The sequence below is a fragment of the Anabrus simplex genome, chromosome 3, assembly GCF_040414725.1.
Source record: "Anabrus simplex isolate iqAnaSimp1 chromosome 3, ASM4041472v1, whole genome shotgun sequence".
NCBI lineage: Eukaryota > Metazoa > Arthropoda > Insecta > Orthoptera > Tettigoniidae > Anabrus > Anabrus simplex.
The window spans coordinates 13,942,466-13,959,266 of record NC_090267.1 but is presented as its reverse complement, the minus strand read 5'-3'; the positions used below and the strand labels follow the sequence as shown (position 1 = coordinate 13,959,266).

General features: G+C 38.0%; 1 protein-coding gene across 1 annotated transcript in view; it reads left to right on the top strand.

Moving 5' to 3' along the window:
* LOC136866941 (uncharacterized) overlaps window positions 1-16,361 on the top strand; it is a 66,774-nt gene extending 50,413 nt beyond the window's left edge. The window contains exons 5-6 of the mRNA XM_068226776.1: window positions 15,172-15,241; window positions 16,344-16,361. Of these exons, the coding sequence (XP_068082877.1) occupies window positions 15,172-15,241; window positions 16,344-16,361 (88 nt within the window). The remainder of the gene's footprint in view (window positions 1-15,171; window positions 15,242-16,343) is intronic.
* The last annotated feature ends 440 nt before the right edge of the window (window positions 16,362-16,801 follow it).

Below are 16,801 nucleotides of genomic sequence, written 5' to 3'. Positions count from 1 at the left end.
ACAATTGTTTTTCCATTTCATTGAAAGTAGTATGTAAGTACAAATGGTTTCTAGAGGACCCGCTGCAATCACTGTTGACGATTAAGATGCCAGATACCATACCACCTGGACTACATTTACGAAATAAAAAACATACGCCTCAACCCAGGATCAACCCCTCGACCTCCTGCATGCTAATCCAAAACTCTAACCACTGCACTGAATGTACAGCACGACTAATATGTACTGACAAACGTAGTTACCCTACATGTGGTTACAGTGTTGCCAGATTGCCACTCTTCAACCTCATTTTTCTGCCAGATACACTCTCAGAATGCAAGTTTGTGAGAGACATTTTTTTATTGCTGGCATGTGAGGAGTAGCGCTGCAACACCCGAGTGTGCGAATTTTGCTTCATCCTGTGTAACAAATTTCAACTTGTAAGTTTGACAAGTTCAGCCTTTCCACCACTTTACGAATTTTCTTAGATGAAAATAACAATATTTAATTTTAAAATTAGTCGGTGCATGTTTCATTTTAAATACAAAACGTCTGCAGCCATGACCTTGATTTACAATCAAAATGTGCAAAAAAAATATGGGTTACATAAGTAAAACACAATTAACACCCGAAAGATCTAAATATCGAAAGAGTCTTTGGTTTTTTCTTCCTTATCACTATATGATATCTCTTGATGTGAAAGATGCATTATTCGTAAAATACTTTTTAAAAAGTAAGTATGATCAGTAGGAAATGGTAAATAAAAATGTGAACATACCCTGGATGGGCTTAAAGCAATTGTTGAGGAATGAGGTAAGAGGTTTGTACCTATAAATGTGGTAAGAAATGGTAAAGACCCACTATATTATAACAGACACATAAGGAGACTTAAGAAGGAGGTGAAATTTGGAAAGGAATAGAGTTAGAAATGGCTGTGGAAGTCAGGAGAAATTGAAGGAACTTACTAGCAGATTGAATCTAGCAAAGAAGTCAGCTGTGAATAACATGAAAAGGTTACAAGGCAGAAACAGGTTCCAAGAAGGACATTCCAGGAATCATTAATGAACATGGGGAGTATGTATGTGAGAAATATTTGGTCAGCAGTATGTAAAGATTGTTGGTTACAAGAATAATGTCCTGATAGAGATGGTGACTAATAATAAAGAAGTATTAAACTTTGCCAATGATAGCAATTATATTTTGAATAACATGCAAAAGTTGAAAGCTAGAAAAGCAGGTGGAATTTATAGGATTTTGGGGGATGTGCTAAAGACAGTGGGTTAGGATATAATACCATATCTGAGGTACTTATTCCATTATTGTTTGCATGAAGGAGCTCACCAAATGAATGGAGAGTTGCTATAGTAGCCCCTGTGTATAAAGGAAGGAGTGGTAGACATAAAGTTCAAAATTACAGGCCAATCAGTTTGACATGCATTATATGTAAGCTTTGGAAAATCATTCTTTCTGATTGTATTAGACATGTTTGCAAAATTAATAACTGGTTCGATGGAAGGCAGTTCAGGTTTAGGAAAGGTTATTCTACTGAAGCTCACCTTGTAGGTTCACAGCAAGATATTGTACTGGAAACACCGCTACGTGAAAACGAGTTTGAAGTATGAGAGTTAAACTTCGCACGAGACGAGGTGAAGGATAGGCAAGCCCGCCGAACTCCGCTGACGCACACAGCAATGACGTGGCCGGCTTGGACTGGCTTTACGCAGCGAGCATGACCATATATGGTGATGTTATGACCCATCTGTAAAGTTTATCTGGAGTTAAGAGACAATTATTTTTGCACCGCCAACATTGAGGCTATGATAACAGCTGCAAACTATCAAATTCTTGAACAAATCTACTGTGTGCTTTAGGAGTTATAAAGGTTTATAATATCCATGTTTTGATATGTTTCATTGCCTCCACGTATAACAGCAAGGCAGTCTAGGCTATAGACAGGCAGTAATACGCCACCGTCTCTGCGATACGGGTGATGGGTGGAGCTCTACAAATGCGGAAGACCGAACCTATGTCCAGTCGGGACTCTGAATTTTGGTGGCGCGATACTCTGAATCTCTAGTGCTCGGTTCCAGTGGAAGTGCCATATTAGGACTTGTATTTTCTTTACAAGCAGTGGTGTTTGAAAGGAACATAGAATTTGTTCCAATTGCTACAATTTCTCCAAGTGTTGTAATTCTTCCTTATGTCATATTGAATTTGTGTTGTCATAACAGATTGTAGGAACATAGAATATTTCTGAGTGTCATATTTGAACCTGTGTTTTCGTACAAACTGTGGAGACATGAAATATTAATGCCATATTTGAACTTGTGTTTTCTTCTTGTGAAGTTCCAAGAGAACATATGATTTTTTCAGTGACACATTTAACCCTTCAGTGGGCGATGCGGCGATATCCGCAGCTACTATTCGCTTGCACGGTGGGGAACGCAGATATATCCGCCAATTCAAATTATTTCTTTTTCTCATTTGCCTGCCTGCTGAGGTTTATTTCTTTTTCAGCAGCGTATTCTGGATGAGTCTGCCCTGTATGTGAATTTTTTCAACTATGTTCTTCCAATACCAATGTGTCATCCATGAGTTGCATCATAAAGAACGTAACTTACGTCCGGGCAAGAACGACCTAAAGCCCAATAGCCTCGCACTGAAGCTTTAGCTCATCGCCTAATCATCCCTTGATACAGTAATATTGCTGTAGGAGGGATTTCTAGAGATTGTGATACTGAACAGACCTCTCTGATAACATTTTAGAACTGTGACCTGATGTATTATCCCCAGTCTTGTGTTCTTCCTTCACAACTGGAGTGTGTGTTTACCGTGAGTTACACAATATTTATTATCGTATGTATCCGTAATACAGGCACAATTCATGATTTGTGTCCAAACTGCAGAGACCAGGGTTCTATTCAATCTTTTTTTTTCTGAAGTTTTTCTGCTAAAATGTCTAGAAGGAATTACCGGCCCCCACCGTTAGATGAAGATAATTTACTAGCCATGATAAACAAAATCTTGGAATTTAGTGGAGGGAATAGTGATCATAGTGCAGTAAGTTCTGCCGAAGGGGAATTCGTAAGTGACAGGAACTTGCCTGGAATAAGTACTGCATGCTTGAATGTACCGGTTTCGGATCCAGCTGATGCAAATGTTCAGCAGTCGCGAAAAAGACAACACATGTTCGATTCCAGTTCAAGTAGCGATCATGACAATGACAGTGATTACAATAATACTGATTACAATCCAACCAGTGCTAGTTCTTCATCAACTTTTACTGAAAATGGATAAAGAAGGTCCCGCATTGATCCAAAATTCCATCGTGATGTAAACGGAGAGTTTCTAGGTAAAACAAAAACAAGCAAAATATTTTAATTACTTTTTTATAATGACATATGCCAGAACACAGCTGAACAGACAAATGATGCCTAGCAAGAAATCACACGTAAAAACCAGTTTAGTAAGATGAAATGGAATCGAGATCAAGACTGGGTCAGAGCAAATAAGGACGAAATAAAGCTTCTTGTGGCCATACTGTTACTGCAGGGGATTCTACTGAAACTGACATTAGGACACTGTATTTCTTGCAATAAATTGTTTACTACACCTATTTTCTATGAGTTGATATCACAGAAGAGATTTTTCCTCGCCGGGCTGAGTGGCCCAGATGGTTGAGGCGCTGGTCGGCCTTCTGACCCCAACTTGGCAAGTTCGATTCTACGTCAGACCGGTGGTATCTGAAGGTGCTCAAATATGTCAGCCTCTTGTCAGTAGATTTACTGGCATGCAAAAGAACTCCTATGGGGCAAAATTTTGGCACTTCAGCATTTCTGAAAGCTGTAAAAGTAGTTAGTGGGATGTAAAGCCAATAACATTATTATTATTATTATTATTATTATTATTATATTTTTCTCCACAGCATTTTACATATCTCTGACAATGAGGTGAATAATGGACAAATTCCTCAGAAAATGTACAAGATAACTGCAGTATTTGTCCATCTGTTGGCAAAATTTTCCGAAGCTAATACCTCTGATTGCAAAGTGTCGGTTGTTGTGAACCATACATACCAGAAAAACCATCATGTTTCGGAAAGGAATCATACAAATTATGCAAAGCTGAGACAGTTTATATAACCTGATCTGTTTCCGTGTGTATCGTAATGAACAACTGTTAGAGGTATAACACGGTGCTGACTGTGAATACTGTAAATATTGTCCATAGTGTACAATAATATAGTCCATGTGTGTCACTTTTTTAATCAAGTAAATAAATATTTTCTTCAATCAGGATAAATACTCCCCACCAGGGAGTACCGAGCTCCCCGCTTAAGGGGTTAAGAATATAGTTTCTACTTCGTAATAATTATTCATGGACAGAGTTAAACATTCTTCAAGTGCAGTTAAACTTTAATAATTTTTTGTAGACAGTGTTGAACAGTCTTGAGTGAACATAATCACAGACAGTGTAGAACATTCTCCAACAAACATGTCATTATGACCTGAACTTGCACGAACTTTAAATATTATGTTCAATGTTGTGTTCCAATCATAAAATTGATGAAGCCAGTCAGTGAAATGTCGTATGGCTTTTAGTGCCGGGATATCCCAGGACGGGTTCGGCTCGCCAGGTGCAGGTCTTTCTATTTGACACCCGTAGGCGACCTGCGCGCCGTGATGAGGATGAAATGATGATGGAGACAACACATACACTCAGCCCCCGTGCCATTGGAATTAACCAATTAAGGTTAAAATCCCTGACCCGGCTGGGAATCGAACCTGGGACCCTCTGAACCAAAGGCCAGTATGCTCACCGTTCAGCTAATGAGTCGGACAAGCCAGTCAGTTAGGAACAGTGATAACACAAGTTAGCGATCTAACAGAATATTTCAAACTGTCGTACCAGGCTTGAATCACGAACTTGACCTTGTAAATTTGTATATAATTTTCCCAAGTATCAATTCGGCCGACATGCATTGTGTGATCGGTTACTCAGTTCAGTTGTTCTCTTTTCAAGTGTTAATTTCATGGACCTTTGTGATTCAGCGAAGTGTTTGAGTCAGAGATTCAAGTGTCAATTTCATTAACATTTGACGTATCCCACTTATAATGAATCAGTGCAGTATTTAAAACAAAAATTATTTATTCAACAATGGAAACAAGTGAGTTGAATACCATACGGGGGACTTGTGTGTTCAACATGCCTCACCTCTCAGTATTCTTGTGTGAGATCGAACCCTGCACCTTGTGCACCTAGAAATTCGAGAAATTCTAGAACGTCAGGAACTTCACATCAAGGACGGGTGTGGCCCCTGTCCAGACCAAGCCCAACATCATGATAAGTAACACTGGAATGAAATAATACATAATCGAGTTTTAAAGTGCAACAATCATGTCAAGGATGTTATTATAAAATGTATAGTAAGCTATAAGCACAACATTTTAGACAGAGCAATTCATGTTAGATGGATATTTTATGTATACTATATGTAATCATAATTTGTTAGGCATGGCAATTCATTTCCAAGTAATCAGCTTCATTTTCCGTATCAAAATTTAATCACTAAATTTTACACTCTTGAGATTCTTCCACCGTTTTGATACTTGATACTTTAAAAAATAAAGTATCAAAACGGTGGAAGAATCTCAATAGTGTAAAATTTAGTGATGGCAGTTCATGTCAGTCAGATGTTTCTATAAGATATATAGCATGTAAAAACTTTTTAGACAGAGCAATTCATGTTAGCCCAGTTATTTTAAACATTTTGTCATAAACAAAGCCTAGGATCTTACCAGTTTTGATCTTAGATTTTAGGAGTAGTTGCTGAAGGTGCTTAAAAAATAGGCAAAACATGTCTCACTTCAATCATGTTCATGATGAAACAAGATTTATGTAAATTAATAAAACATAATATATTGAAGAGATAGACCCTCAAGAAGCATTCTTTCAGAAAGTTATATGTTGCTTAATATGGACCTAATGATGAGATTTATAACTTGTAATAAGCTGTCAGTGGAGAGATGGCATGAAATGACATAACTAGATGAATAAAAGTAGCAAAGATCACTATATGAAGATAAAGTTAGAATTCAAGTGGACAAATTGGGGCAAATATGCTTTTATGGGAAAGGGAGTTAGGGATTGGAATAACATACCAAGGGAGATGTTCAATAAATTTCCAATTGCTTCTCAATCACTTAGGAATTAGCTAGGAAAACAACATATAGTAATCGCCACATAAGGCAATACCCCAGAAAGTAAATATCGCTGCCCTGTGCTCTTCATTTCTCTTTTTTTAATGGCTGATCACTGCTGCCAACCTGCCTGGTTACATATTAAAATCACCAGACATAACCATAACGAACTAACCTCAATGTAAACACCGATACCATGAATGTTCCCCTACCCTAGTAAATGATAAAAGTTAAGATGAAATAAATCAAGATATTCATAATTAAGTCGGTTTCCATGCTCAGTGAGGAATTATTAAGGAAATAAACACATTTCCTCACTCAAATTAATGTTACATATATCTGTATTTTGATATAAAGTAGGCGTACTATAACCATATTCTTGAAAAGAGGGGCATGTTAAACGATGTAATTTATTTAATAAGTCTTTGCAGTGTGATTTTCGAAAGTTACAGGCTGGTTATATCTTCAAGGTTATCCAGGAAACATATAGGAGTACTAATTACCAAGCTCCATGAACAGAAATTAGGTCAGCTTTCAAGTTCACTGCGGATTTGAAAATAATAATGTTATAAGTTCTACTGCCAAAATTTCGTCCCGCAAGAGTTATTTCATGTACCGGTAGATCTAGACATGAGACTGGCGTATTTGAGCACTTTTAAATACCGCCGGACTCGAACCCACCATATAGGAACACTAATGTGCCAAGCTACATGAACGGAAATTAGGTCAGCTTTCAAGCTCACTACAGAATTGAATATTAGTTCTACTATATACTTCTATCATTTTCATATACACCAAGGTGCCAGAATTTCGTCCTGCAAGAGTTATTTTATGTACCAGCAGATCTAGATATGAGACTGGCATATTTGAGCACTTTCAGATACCACCGGACTCGAACCCACCAAACTGAGCTAGTCATTCATTCTCTCCTTCACTCGCTTAAATTAATTTTAAACATTTCCTGCCTTTATTCTGATGTACACATTACTAAAACTGTATTTTTAAAGGGACTGGGAGGGGGGAGGGGAAAGGCAGAAAGAATCTAGATTGTATAATACATTGCATTTTCTATAAGTTCAAGGACTTAGCACATAGGTCATATCTCTCCTTCCTTTTAATAATAATGCTGATAGTTTTACATCCCTCGAAGTACTTTTACGTTTTTTGGAGGCGCCAAGGTGGCAGAATTTTGACCTGCAGGAGTTCTTTTACGTGCCAGTAAATCTATGGACATGAGACTGATGTATTTGAGTACCTTCAAATACCACCGGACCGAGCCAGGATCGAACCTGCCAAGTTGAGGTCAGAAGGCCAGTGCCTCAGCCGTCCGTGGCACTCAGCCCGGTGTCCTTTCTTTTGCTTGGATGTTGTCTTCTTTCTTCAATAAGCAGTAGGGAATGGGGGCATTTTAAACATATTTTCAGCTTGCAACTTGGTGTATCTCAAGCTTACAACATTAAGGAAACCCAGGAAAGGTAGAGGGATGCTAATGAGTCAAATAACATCACCAGATTTTTACATATATATTGGCTTAAATTACATGAAAACAGGTTGTAAGGCAAGAATGGGATAAGAAAGAGGGCTAGGACTTAAAATGAAAATAAGCGGTTGTTGCCTTTATAAAGGTACAATCACAGCATTAGCCTGAAATGAAAATTAGGGAACCACAAAAAAAAGAAAGAAAACACAAGTAGCCTACGCTTATCCCTCCAGCATAAACCTGAGGTTCTGGGAAACTCCTACAATCATGCCATGTCAAGACTAACTAAACTAGAACTGCGTTTCAGTAGGCAGACCTCACTTAAGCACGAGTACTAACTTTCTTCATGAGTGAGAGGCCATGGGGCAAATGGTTAAGGTCAGGGAATGAAGGTGGAATCTATTATCTACCCTATCATCCAGTTTTTAAGCTTAGTAGCTCACCTACAAAAACAAGGGTTGTATTTCTTACATCTGCTAAAATATCTAACAGTATTTCATTGAATGATATGGTAATGGTTGGAACGACAATACAAGAGGATCTTTACTCTGTTATTCTAAGTTTTAGAATGCATACCTTTGCCTTCACTGCAGATATTGCTGAAATGTATCGGCAAGTCGTTGTTCATGCAGATGACAGGAACATTCGGATTATAGGGAGGGAATAAGATTAAATTTATTCCTTTCAGAGTAGCATGGTACATCTTTCTTTCACCATGCAGTTAGGTGGCACGCAGGCTGACCAGGCTGATGCTAGAATAACGATGATACTCCATCATTTTTAATGTCTTTATGAAAACAAGCCCAACATTCAGCTTGCAAAACTTTGAAGAAATGTTCCCCCTCAAAATTAGTCCAATCTAATAGGAACCGCAGCCTTCAGCAAAAGTGATGAACATATATTTTTTGGCTTGTTCTCAGGTAATTGATTGACAATTGTATTGTATTTTAACAAACACTAACCTATACTTTATGTGTTACTACATACAATATTAAGATTTTTCAACTACAGTATAGTCCATTAACAACAGATCTCAATTTAACACCACAGTGTATTTTTATACATGTAAAATGTGTTATGGATGCTGTATATTTTAGTAATGGTGTTTTTTGACTAGACTCTATTGGTTTAGAGGAGGTGACTAATACTAAAGGAGTATAAAAATTTACATATGATAACAATGACATTTACAGTAAGATGCAAAAGTTGAAAACTAGAAAAGCAGCTGGAATTGATAAGGTTTTGGGAGATATACTAAAGACAAGGGGTGGGGGTATAGTAGCATATCTGAAGTACTTATTTGATCATTGTTTGCATGAAGGAGCTATACCAAATGAATGGAGAGTTGTTATAGTAGCCCCTGTGTATAAAGGTAAGGGTGATGGACATAAAGCTGAAAATTACAGGCCAGTAAGCTTGACATGTGTTGCATGTAAGCTTTGGGAAGGCATTCTTTCTGATTATCTTAGACATGTTTGCAAAATTAATAACTGGTTTGATAGAAGGCAGTTCGAGTGTAGGAAAGATTATTCCACTGAAGCTCAACTTGTAGGATTCCAGCAAGATATAGCAGATATCTTGGATTCAGGAGGTCAAATGGACTGTATTGCGATTGACCTGCCTAAAGCATTTGATTGGGTGGATCATGGGAGACTACTGGCAAAAATGAGTGCATTTGGACTAAAGATAGGGAATCTGCCACCTGGGCGACTGCCCTAAATGCAGATTCGATTCGAGAAGAGCACTGAGGTTGGTAAGGAACGAGTTAGTTACGCGGTATTGATGGTGTAGTTGTAAATTTATATATCGGGCAATCCAAACACCACCATTCTAGATGCACCGAGCTCGATAGCTGCCGTTGCTTAAGTGCGGCCAGTATCCATTAGGCCTATTTGCTTGATAGTGGGTTTGAACCCCAATGTCGGCAGCCCTGAAAGTGCCTTTCCGTGGTTTCCCATTTTCATACCAGGAAAATGCTGGGGCTGTACCTTAATTAGGGCACGGCCACTTCCTTCCCACTCCTAGCCCTTTCCTGTCACATCATACCATAAAACCTATTTATGTTGGTGTGACGTAAAGCAACTTGTACAAAAAAAACTAGACACATGCATAATAACGTGATAAATTTTGATCAGAGCACACAAACAGGACCAGATACCTAGAATATTCAGTGTCTCTCAAAGTTTAAATATATCTTGTTCACCTTCCCTACAATTTTCAAATGTAATGCTGTTATATCCGAAAGGACAGGGCAATTAGAAATGTATTATTTCCCAGCAAAGTTGGAAAACCCTTAATCTCATGCAATAGCTCTTACAGCAGTAAGACTAACTCCTCAGCTTTCTTCTTCTTCCTCCTCTGATTCATAACATGGCCTTCATTGTGCAGAATCTCATCAACAATATACCTGGTTAAAAAGAAGAGAAATATTGTTATGCATACATGAAAATAAACAACATTAGCCTACCTAAAGTTATGTTTGGATGCTACTGTACCTCTTTAAATGACTTTGATTCATATGACACATCTTTTGCAGCTCATCTTTTGTTGAGTTTTGTGGTGGAGCCACCCCAATTCTGCCTCACCATGATTATAAATTAAAGGAAAAATAAAAATAAAATTCTGTAACAACATTAAATATAATTCAGTAGTAGAAAATATTCAGTCTATTATAATTACCACTAATTGATCCTTCATTTCATTGTCGGTTAATGCTCCACAAGCTTACAATGGTATGCTACATTATCCATCACAATACACAGGGTCCTATATTTCTTAATCCTATGATTAATTGTGTTTCCACCCACATCTGAGTTTTCTCACTGTTAGCACCATGATAATCTTGACTTCTCTTCAAATCTGTGGCAAATATCAAATCAGCACCTGTAAGAATTTTGTGTTTTAGCATGAAGTTGTTTCATCTTTTCCCTAAAAATATGAAACCACCTTCTACAGGGATATTAACAGACAAAAATTGTTATTTTTGTTGAATGATTGAAAAAGATGTCTGATTTTAAGTGAAAGCAATTACAATGCAACAGTCACCTGATGATGAAGTTAATGAATTGCTACTTACACAACTCTATGCTAAAATTTATCATGTATTAGTGTATCTAGTATATTGATAGTGGTTTAACATCAATATGGTATATCTAAACTAGAAGTCCATGGTCACTTGTATTAATGATATTACTATAAACTCTAATGTTTAATACTTTAGAAGAAATGTAACTGCTACGAATACCAAACGTATATCAAGCACTAAGAAATAGGAAGCTTAGAAGGTGTGCAATAGTCAGTTATGCACTGATTCAGGAGGAGATTGTCAGTACAGAATGATCCTAATAAATAGGCCTATAAGTAATTTGCTGATACCAATATCCAGTAATATTACATGAACACATACTGGAGAAGTTATAATTGAAGTGCATCTCTAAAGTTAATCGTTGGCCTAGAGTGAATAACTACAGGTCTTTTTCATAACCAACAGACCCCTTAACAGTGGTGAAGTCAAATTCAAGAACCACTGATAGAACACAGTGAAACAACAGATGGGGAATCTGCCATTGCCCTAAATGCAGATTGAAGCTGTAAGTTAAAATGCCACTTTCTACATCCGATTTGAATCAATCAATCAATCAATCAATCATCACTGATCTGCGTTTAGGACAGTCGCCCATGGCAGATATTACCTAGTAAACAGATTAGAAATCTGAAATGGAACCACGTTGTAATAATACACATGAGCAAATATATTACATACACATATGCCGTAAGTCAATAAGAATACACGAAGGCTGGGTTTGTAAACCGTACCTACGTCGAGACAAGACATGTTTAGGTTAGGTTAGGTTCATAACGAAATATTTTCCATTTCAACTGATTCTCACTGTCAGAATCTTATCATAGAAACAAAATTTAAATTTAAATGAACACTTACCCCCAATTAATTGTGAAACTCTTGTCATAAGGTCGATATCACTATGAGTGATAACTCGTCGTCTTCCATTTCCAATACCTCGTAGCAATCTCTGAATTGATTTTTGTAAAGCACGTAGTGTTGCTTTCCTTTTCGGAGGAATTCTTGCAGATTTTTCTTCCTTCTTAAACATTCTCATTCGAATTGTGTACATAAGTATGGGATGAAATGGAAACGTAATTAATAAAATGATGTGTTCATCATTTCACACAAACTATGTTATTAAATGCATTATCCGAACATGCCACAATTCTCCTTACCTGGTATTAGCCAAATAGATTTACAATCCCACAGAAAAAGAAAATGTGCTTTAAATATTCTCGCAAATGTATCGCTAGTGATTTTAACAGTAATAGAGTGGTAATACGTAATTCACGCTAGAACTGCAACTGAACGTTGCCAACGTGCCAGATTAATGGTAAATGTAAGACGTCATATCGGCAAGTAGGGTCCCTAAACTGTATGGTTACCGACACTGAAAAGGACCCAACAGCAAGAAAAGTAACTATAAATCAATACCGGTACCTTAATATTACAGGGGAGAAAGGGTAAGGTTGCACCCTTAGGGTACGTCCTTACACGGAGGCTACTATATATGGAATCTGCCACCTGGACGACTACCCTAAATGCAGATCAGTAGTGATTGATTGACTGATTGATTGGGTGATTCATTGATACCATTTGGGAATTTACCTGAAGACAAAGAGATATTATAGTTTCATGATAAATAAGTGAAGCAACAGTGTACAACTATGTTAATTTTTGTGACAGTCGACACTTGATGTGAATGGAAAAGGGGGAATTTCTTGCCTGATGAAATGGACTGATTGTGTTCAAAATTTTCCATTCTCATCAAGTATTGAATGTAAAGAAGTCAACAGCATTACCCATGAGTTCAAACCACGCACATGGGTGATTGAAGATGAAGATGGCAACCTCATTACTGATAAGAACAAAGCAATAGAGAGGTGGAAACAATACTGTGAAATGCTGTATTGCAAAGGAAATAATTCTGCCGAACAGGAAAATTCTTTGAGGTATGAAGAAGAACCTGATATTTTATTAACTGAAATTGTGAACGCTGTCAATCATTTGAAGAACAACAAAGCCCCAGGTATGGATGGTATTTCGGGAGAAATGCTGAAAGTGATGGGGGAGGAGGGCATGCGTGTTTTACATTTGGTATGTAATATGGTGTGGAAAACTGGTGAATGGCCCAAGGACTGGACAACATCAATACTAATCCCTCTTCACAAAAAGGGGTCTATAAGGGATTGTTCCAATTATCGTACTATCGCATTAATATCCCATGCAAGCAAAGTTCTGCTCTACATAATAAATCTACGCCTAAAACCATTCCTGCAACCTCAGATATCCGCAGAACAAGCAGGCTTTGTTGCAGGTAAAGGAACACGAGAGTCTATCTTGAACATGAGACAGATAATTGAGAAATGTCGCGAGTTTTGTGTCCCTGCCTTTATTTGCTTCCTGGACTACAAAAAGGCCTTTGATTGTGTTATGTGGGACAAGTTGTGGCAGGTGCTAAAGGAATTTGGGGTTCCACTGCACTTAATATCGTTACTGAAAAGCCTGTATAAAAACCACGCAGCAACCATAAAGGTAGATGGTGATCTCTCAGGCATTTTCAATGTGACGAATGGAGTAAGGCAAGGTTGTATATTATCACCTCAACTCTACAACATCTATGCAGAGTGTGTCATCAAAAGAGCTCTCAATGGCTGGAATGGTGGAATTTCGATTGGTGGCAGAAAAATTAATAACCTACGCTTTGCAGATGACACTACCCTCATCGCTGGTAGTGAAGAGGAACTTCATGACTTGCTTGTAAGGGTGAAGAACACTAGTCTTCAGTATGGTCTAGAGATAAATATAAAAAAGACCAAACTAATGGTAGTTGATCGGCAAGGTGAAATCCAACTTACGGGATACCTAAAAGACCTGGATATAGTTAAGGAATTTGTATACTTGGGGTCTGTCATCAACGACACGGGAAACTGTGATAAAGAGGTAAAAAGACGTATTGTCTTAGGTCGTGCTGCAAGGGTTAAACTTACTAAGATCTGGCAGAACCGGGCAATATCAAAAGCCACGTAGATGCGCTTGGTAGAATCACTAGTGTTCTCCGTCTTTTTGTACGGCTGTGAGACCTGGACCGTGAATGCTAAAGACAGAAAGCGCATTGATGCCTTTGAGATGTGGTGTTGGCGGAGAATGCTACGTGTATCCTGGACAGAAAAAAGAACTAATGTTTCCATTCTGGAAGAACTCTGCATCAAGAAACGTCTATCTTCCCGTGTGAGTGAACGTTACCTCCAGTTCCTTGGCCACATTTTGAGACGAGTCGGAGAGAACTTGGAAAAGGTAATTTTACAAGGCAAAATTGAAGGCAGTAGACCACGAGGAAGAACAGCAAGCAGATGGATAGATCAGGCGAAGAAGATCACTGGGCTACCACTTCAGGTCATACTAACGAAATGTGAAAACCGCTCTGGATGGAGACATCTTGTCAAGGTTGCAACAAGGAAATGATGGAGTTATGAGGTCACGACGCTCAGTAATGAGCACAACGACTAATGATGATGACAAGTCTACTTCATTTATTTATCAAGAAACTTAGACCCCTTTGTCTTGGGATAATTTTCCAAGTGGTATTTTATGTATAACTCACATTTCATCAAGATACGTCAAGTAGTGGCAATGAATAAACACCAGACCCTTTAGATAATTAGACCTTTCATCTTGTCCAGGACAAGCTTATAATGTCTATTAATTACGTTTCACTAATGTAACGTGCATTTTTGTGCATACTTTAATTGCAAATCAAGATATGGACTGAAGATGTTTTATATGTTGGACATCATAGAAATGACACACGTACCAACTAAGTTTATAATTAATTAATGTTACTTAGATCTAAGGAAAATCATAGGATTTAAATGACATGGCAATGTAGAACTTCTCAAAATTACAAGTTGGAATTTGCTACGTGTAATAATTCCACCACGGACCAAGATGAAATTCATTACATGTAATTTAAATTTATTGTTGTTTATATTGGAGAACTTTCAATCTCTCTGTGCGGTGAGTTCAAACCCCACAGAATCCAATGACATCAATGTGCCTTAATTAAGGACTTGGTGTACTTGCTGGTGTGGAGACATCGGTGTCCTTTTGTATGGTCATACAGTAATTTTCAAGGGGTAAAGATCATGTTTTTAGGGGTGGCAAGTCTAAGTAATATTAAAGGGCATTTGAGACGTTTCCACATCGGTTATGCATGAAATAGCTTTTTTTCCATTTTTACTTTCGCTCTTAAGCGACATCACGTAAACTCATTGTAATGCCCGTCATTGAACTCACTATAGAGTTAGACTATTCAGATGTTCGAATTGTAAAAATGTTACCTTATAAAAGAGTAAAAAATATATATACACCCTATAATGAATTTACTTCTGGAATTTATTCTGAATTCTTGCACTAGTCAGAAATGGTAATATGTTTTTTAATTTCAGCATGGAGAATGCAGAACTGAGCAGAGGTCCTGTGTTATCATGCAATGGTTACTGCAAGACACCCAACACTGTATGTTCACTGAAGTGTCAATCGCGTACTGATGCTGGCAAACGGCCTTACCATTTTATTAGGTCATTTCAAACAAACGATGTGGTAGATCGACAATCTTCAGCGTACTCAGAAGAACGCCCTTTCGAATGTACTGAATGTAGCAAAGCTTTCTCGAAGAAAATCTACCTGAAAAGGCACATGTTGGTACACAATGGAATAAAGGGTTACGAATGTCTTCAATGTCCTAAGTCCTTTCTTCGTAAGCGTGATCTAAATATACATGTATTATCTCATTCTGAACTCCGGCCTTACATCTGTAATGAATGCGGTAAAGCGTTCACAAGGGATTCAACTCTAAAGGAACATTCCTTATCCCATTCTGGGATACGACCACATGTTTGCAGTGAATGTGGTAATGCGTTTTTTAAAAGCAATACACTGAAGAGACACAAGCTGAAACATACTGGCGAACGTCCATACATTTGTAATGAATGTGGGAAAACTTTTTCTCTGAAGGGAACACTTAGAATACACTCGTTAACACACACGAAAGAACGTTCGCATGAATGTAGGGAATGTAGTAAAGTGTTCTCCCATAAGGGAACACTTAGAATTCACTTATTGTCTCATACTACAGAACGGCGCAACAAATGTAATGAGTGTGGTAAGGCATTTTCTCAGAAGGGGACCCTTAAAATGCATATGCTGACACATTCTGCAGTTAGAGCTTTCGCTTGTAATGATTGTGGTAGGTCTTTTATACGGAAGTGTGACCTTAATAAACATAGATTTTCTCACACTTGACAAACGCCCCCTACTTCACTTTTGATTGTCTGTTCCCAGCTCCACGGATTGATGTACTCCATATCTAAAAAGGTATGCACATTCAATAATTCCTGGGATGGCTCACTTAAAAAGAACGCCCGTTGTTTCCCTCTTGGCATAGACAACATTTTGTAAAAATGTGTTTGTGTATTTAATCGGTTTTCTTCGTAGATCACGTGTTTTAATTACCTCGCGTCAAGGGCCATTACCGTTGTGTGAAGTACTTAGTTTGCTGGATCAGGCTGTAGAAAGGCCTGTCCCTTTACTCTGAGTTTTCAGATGTTTTTTTTTTCAGGTCTCATCATTTGCATGATGGGACGCACTGATTTCTTGTATGCAATGCCATGTCTTCTTCAGTGACGTTATCTGGAGGACGTTTAATCGTTGTAATAAATGTGGTACCGGGCTAGTTGCCTGTGCGCTTAGAGACGCGCGGCTGTGAGCTTGCATCCGGGAGATATTAGGTTCGAATCCCACTATCGGCAGCCCTGAAAATGGTTTTCCGTGGTTTTCCATGTTCACATCAGGCAAATGCTGGGGCTGTACCTTAATTAAGGCCACGGCCGCTTCCTTCCAACTCCTAGGCCTTTCCTATCCCATCGTCACCATAAGACCTATCTGTGTCGGTGCGACGTAAAGCCCCTAGCGAAAATAAAAATAAATGTGGTAGTGCATCTTTTCAAATTTCTAATTTAAAGCATACCATTCAACTCACTCTCGACGTGACGAATTCTTATAGTGGCATCGATAATT